The sequence below is a fragment of the Entelurus aequoreus genome, linkage group LG09 (assembly GCF_033978785.1).
Source record: "Entelurus aequoreus isolate RoL-2023_Sb linkage group LG09, RoL_Eaeq_v1.1, whole genome shotgun sequence".
Lineage (NCBI taxonomy): Eukaryota > Metazoa > Chordata > Actinopteri > Syngnathiformes > Syngnathidae > Entelurus > Entelurus aequoreus.
Genome location: NC_084739.1, coordinates 55,378,317 through 55,384,355, shown reverse-complemented (window position 1 = coordinate 55,384,355; position 6,039 = coordinate 55,378,317). Strand labels below are relative to the sequence as shown.

The 6,039-nt window shown below is 38.7% G+C and overlaps 1 protein-coding gene across 1 annotated transcript; it reads right to left on the bottom strand.

The window, feature by feature from the left end:
• Window positions 1-959: 959 nt before the first annotated feature.
• On the bottom strand, window positions 960-5,621 carry LOC133657521 (uncharacterized). Its single transcript, XM_062058958.1, has 11 exons — window positions 5,594-5,621; window positions 5,427-5,453; window positions 3,838-3,915; window positions 3,674-3,748; window positions 3,542-3,568; window positions 2,920-3,037; window positions 2,675-2,766; window positions 2,485-2,562; window positions 2,081-2,221; window positions 1,807-1,877; window positions 960-1,130 (listed from the first exon to the last, which is right to left on the bottom strand). Exons 1-11 carry the CDS (start codon window positions 5,604-5,606, stop codon window positions 996-998), a joined length of 855 nt encoding a protein of 284 aa, XP_061914942.1. The 5' UTR covers window positions 5,607-5,621; the 3' UTR covers window positions 960-995.
• Between the last annotated feature and the right edge of the window lie 418 nt (window positions 5,622-6,039).

Genomic DNA, 6,039 nt, shown 5'->3' with positions numbered 1-6,039 from the left:
TATAAAATTTAAATAAAGCATGAATGTGTGATTGGGTGAATGTAACGTTACAAAGCACTTTGGCTATTGTGCTATATAAATACAGACCATTTACTATTATAGAGTAGCTTTTGATCTGGACCTGGACTAATGTGGTCCACATGCCTAAAACAGGATTAAATGTGACTTAATTTCATTTTCACAAATACAATTAATGTTTCACAAATAAAAAAAAATATTTTTATGAATATTTAGGTTCTGTGGGATAACCGAGTGCAGATCTAAGAACATTTAAGAACAATCGTTTTTTAATCTGGACTAATGTGGTCGACATGCTAGTTTAAGAAGGGGTTTACTGTGTCTTCCCACACAGCAAAAACACTCCGCGGCGGATCCCCCGCACAGGTATCGCGCTTTCCGGAACGGAACCGCGAAACGGAACCGCGAAACGGACCAGCATCGGCGTCCATTTGCACTCAGGAACGTATCCGCCACGGCGGCAGGTAGCGGATCCGCCGTGGCGGCGTGCTGAATGCGCTCCGCACCCATGATCAAAGCCTTATTTCCGCGACGGGTGCGCTGCATCCGCTCCGCACCCAAGATCAAAGCCTAACCTCCCGCCGCGGACCAGCAACGGACTCATAAAAACCCTGGCTCATCTGGCCGTTTTGGACCCCTTTATCTTATTTTCAAAATCCCTTCTGTTCTTGCTGTAGGATAAAATAGGAAACTAAAAAATTCACTAAGCCCTACTACAGCAATATAAGCTTACATATGCATTGCCTTGTATTTTTAAACTAACAATATTGTCAATAGGCAGAAACAGAAAATGGTCAATTCACTCTATAAAGTAAATATATATAATATATATTTAAAAAGTAAATATACATATTTAATCTATAAGGCTACAACTTCAAGGAAACGCTGCTCCGTGCACAGCTAACATATCAGAAAATGAATAACTGGTGAATGACAAGAAGTCCAATAAAAGGTTGTTTATTTATACATATACATCTCTATTCCTCCTGAGGAGGTGGAAGCGGGACTCGTCTCCTCGTTGCCCGATCCCCCGCCAAGTTGAACCACCTGATGGCGTGTTTGGTGACCTCAGCGTCCGTGGCTGACCTTGTCAACACATTTTTACTCAGCACCTGTAATCAAACAAGATTACAAGACAGATACGTTTATGTTTATGGTAGGAAGCATCCAAAGCCAAGTATGCTTACACAATACAAAATATGTGATAGGTATTAAGGAGATTACATTTGAAAAAAAAAACATGACTTAAAGTTACTGGAGGTGGTTAAAATAAGGTGCGTAAACTATGAATTTGTGATCAGGGTATAGGTGTGCAAGACATCCAAAATGTTTAAACAATATCGTTATTTGGTTCCTTGATCAGAGTACTTGTTTGGCTCTGTTGGATGACGGCGGCAGGGGGTTGGGGGTGGGGGGCATAAATAAATATCCATAACCCAACTTTGGGAGGTTGACATTGTTTTCTTATTATATTTGTACTATCATTCTATGTTTGTATTCGTGTAGGCCAGGGGTGTCCAAAGTGCGGCCCGGGGGCCATTTGCGGCCTGCAGGTCATTTTTTAACGGCCCCAGGGCACATTTTTTAAAAATACAATCGAAATAAATAAAAAACATTAAAAGTGGTATTTAAAGAGCAAACAGGTGAAATGTAACAAGAAAATGTAGCAATGTTTACTCTAATCACACAAAGCTGCCATGTAGGCTGTTTCTTTCTTTAAAAAATAATAATGAATCAAAATCAATGTCATTATGAATTATTGACCTATTCAAGGCTTAAGAAATTTACCTTCGCAATCAGCTGGTCTTGGTTGTGCTTAATAGTTTCCAGCAGGCTAAGGATGTGGATTACCTCAGGCGCTGTTGACAAACAGCAGTATAAAATTAACATGTTTCAGTGTTTATCCTCATTACTCATAATCCTGACATTAGCTATTGACCTTAGTTAATGACAAAAGTTATTGACAAAGTTTGAAGAAAATATGTGATTGCTTGTGAATTTGAATTTTTTCCAAAATTTGTGGCACAGAATGACCATCTGGTATTTGTCAGTTATTGCTCACCAGAGCAGGAAATGTTGTCGGCCATTCTTTCCCCTCGCCATGTTGGCCTGTAGGCCAGGCTGGATCCAGGCTCCTCTGTCTGCCACATGTTGAGGGCTGCTGGTGAGGGGGGTGGAGGGAGTCGAGGAGGGACTGCCGTTCCTAATGAGGTGGGCATTGTGAGAGAGCCATCAGTTAACCATGACTGATAATACCCAAGGGGCCTATCTATACACTAATATTTCAGAGATCAGTCCCTACCTTGTGTAACTCTCTGCATGTTTAATGCAGGTGCTGGTGAAGGCATATGAATGCGTCATTCCCCATGGTGAGGTGCTAAGGGAGATAAATTGGTATTAAATGGTTGTGATCTGTTAACCATGGTTACTGGATGCTGAGATATTATTTCAGAGATCAGTCTTTACCTAGAAAGTTATCTCCAGTTGAGGAGTCGAGTTGACAAGTACTCATGACTCTTGCTGGCACTCGGCGAGACGGTGGAGCTGGGAGAAGGGATACAAGGAGAGGGGAATATCTTTAGCACTAAGAATGTTAACCATATCTTTAATATTAATGTGGTGGTTTTGTTTTCGATGTTAAGAGATTATTCCTTACTCTGCCTGTGCAATTGGCTTGCCAACCCCAGAGATGTGAGGTCACTATTTCCCGGGTCTTCTTCGCTATCATCTGAGTCCCCGAGACGATGGCTGTTGGGTAACCATATCATTAGGATTATTGCAATACCAAAATTGCCAAATATAAATATAGTACAAGCATCTCTGGTCTATTTTTGAATGCTACCGGAAATAACCTTCCTATTACTGTAGAAACATGACAAAAACAAGACGGAACACACTTACACTGGCTTCCTGTTCCTTTTTTCTGGCAGCTCCTCGTTCTCTGCCTCAGATTGCAGGTCTGAGGTGTTGCAGCCCTTTCCATATTGTTGCATTATTTTTAATGCGTCTTTGTAGTTGTCTAATTGAATGTTAAAATGAACATGAGTTTCAAATTAGCTGTAGAGCTGAACAGAATATTATTATTATTGATGATGATAAATCAGGTCTCTCTCTTACAAGAGACCTGGTCAGAACATAGACAAAATAGGTTATTCCAAGCATAAAGAGAAGCAACTATGACGTTATTTTTAAACAAGAAGATTATGAATTTGCATACCCCAAGTTCGAACAGAAACGTCAAATCTTGGCCAGTTTGGCTCATGCTGCTCCTCATTTAAAGCGGCCCTTTCAATTCTGTCGGTGTTTTTATAGCTGGGCCAGAAAACCATCCTATCATCATACCATCCACTTGGGACAACCGCAATGTCCCTGTTCATTATAAATTTAATCAGATGAAAAGGCACCCTTAATGTAGAAAGAAAGAAAAGGGGTATTTATTCATCGTCAAAGGAACAACGTGGACAAAAGCATGCACAGGTGTTAGTGTATACAAATAAGCAAGTAAGATGAGCTGAGATTTTACCTGAATGGTGCCCCAAGGTGGTAAGAACTATAAGAAAGGTAAAAGTACAGGTCATAATAGTCAGAACTTCAGCTCAACCGTAAAGTAGGGTTTGAAATTATGGGTGTAGTGTATACAGAGATCAGTCCCTACCTTGTGTAACTCTCTGCATGTTTAATGCATGTGCTGGTGAAGGCATATGAATACATCCTTCCCCATGGTGAGGTGCTAAGGGAGATAAATTGGTATTAAATGCTTGTGATCTGTTAACCATGGTTACTGGATGCTGAGATATTATTTTGGAGATCAGTCTTTACCTAGAAAGTTATCTCCAGTTGAGGAGTCGAGTTGACAAGTACTCATGACTCTTGCTGGCACTCGGCGAGACGGTGGAGCTGGGAGAAGGGATACAAGGAGAGGGGGATATCTTTAGCACTAAGAATGTTAACCATATCTTTAATATTAATGTGGTGGTTTCGTCTACAACGCTAAATATATCCTGTGGTGTACCTCAGGGATCAATATAGGACCTAAATTATTCAATGTCTAGATAAATGACATTTGTAAAGTTACAAAAGATTTAAAGTTAGTATTATTTGCGGATGATACAACAGCGTTTTGTTCAGGAGAGAACACACAGGAGATAATACAAATAATAACAGAAGAAATTAACAAATCAAAAAGATGGTTTGACAAAAACAGACTATCTTTGAATCTCAGTAAAACTAAAATAATGCTATTTGGTAACAGTAGAAAAGAAAGTCAAACACAAATACAAATAGACGGAATAGAAATTGAAAGAGTAAAAGAAACCAAATTTCTAGGTATAATGATTGATGATAAATTGAACTGGAAATCTCAAGTAAAAAATATACAACATAAAGTAGCAAGAAACACGTCAATAATGAATAAAGCAAAACATGTTCTAGACAAAAAATCACTTCATATTCTCTACTGTTCACTAGTGTTACATATCTGAGTTATTGTGTAGAAATATGGGGAAATAATTACAAAAGTACACTTCATTCATTAACGGTGTTACAAAAAAGATCAGTTAGAATAATATATAATGTTGGATATAGAGAACACACAAATCCTTTATTTATTGAATCAAAGATACTGAAATTCCACGACATAGTGAATTTGCAAACAGCTAAAATTATAAACAAAGCAAACTATAACCTGCTACCCAAGAATATACAACAATTCTTCTCAAAAAAAGAGGAGAAAAATAATCTTAGAGAGAAATGTAATTTAAAACATTTGTACGCACGTACAACACTTAAGACCTTCAGTATATCAGTATGTGGAATTAAATTATGGAATGCATTAAGCAAAGCAATCAAACAATGTACTAATATGATCAATTATTTATGCTTACATGTGGAAACAATAATAATACTAGTAAATAAAATAATAATAATAAAAAAAGGTAAATAAAGCATAAAATAGTCTCTAATAAATTAATTAAATAAAAAAACAGCATATAAAATATATACATCAGCAAATAACAGAAATATAGATCAAGAAAAAGGATCCTTAATATGTGCAGCAATTTTTCCCACTGACATCACCTCATTTTATATTTTTTTCTACAATTAACTATGTCAAAAAACACAGACATACCTTTTTTTTTGTAATGGAAACAAAAACGACATGGCGTCACACACAGCTAGTCCACAGTAAACAGGATCTCGAGCTCCACTAAAGAACAAAGAAAGAAATACACACTCATATTAATGGCAAAGAACGGCTGTTTCCACTCCGTTAACGTTACGTTGTTGACTAACGCAGTACCGTTAGCGACCTGGGCCTAAACAACACTGACAATAAAGTAATACGCTTTCGTTTCAAGCAGTTGGAAATATGTGGAATATCGTAGCATGTAACCTACACACATACTCACCGGCTTCACGCGGGAAACTTTCACATTCTGGAGTCGGGGTCCCCCGGAACACAAAACACAGATAAAAGACCATTTTACAATAGCACGGCGAAAAAATGACCGTCGTTGTGTGGGTTTTTTGACGAATAAAACTCTTTTCCACTTTTCTTCGCTCGGGCCTCACCTACCGCGTGCAGCCATTTTGAATTTTCTGGATATGTGACGTCAGACGCACGTCACCATGCAAAGCATTCTGGGAGGCGGCGCTGGAAATAAAATAGCCTTTTTTTTACAGAATATAAAGTTTTACTTCTAGTCCTAATATCAAACAACGTCATTACAATCATACATAAATGATGATGGAAACACAAAGGCTGATCTTTACTGCGAATGTAGCAATAAATCAATAAATCTATACTTACGTTCGTGTTCCAGCAAAGAAAGTCCAGAGATTTGGCTCATGCGCGTACACGTCTGCGGGTGCAGACATTGGTCGGCTCAGCGCGCGTAGGCGGAGCCTATAACTCTAGGCGGCGCGCGCCGGTTTGGTTTGTCGCGTCCGCGTATGCGAATCAGACACGAGTCCGCTCAAGATCAGCTGTCTGACCGTACAATTTTCAGAGGCGGAGCTGTA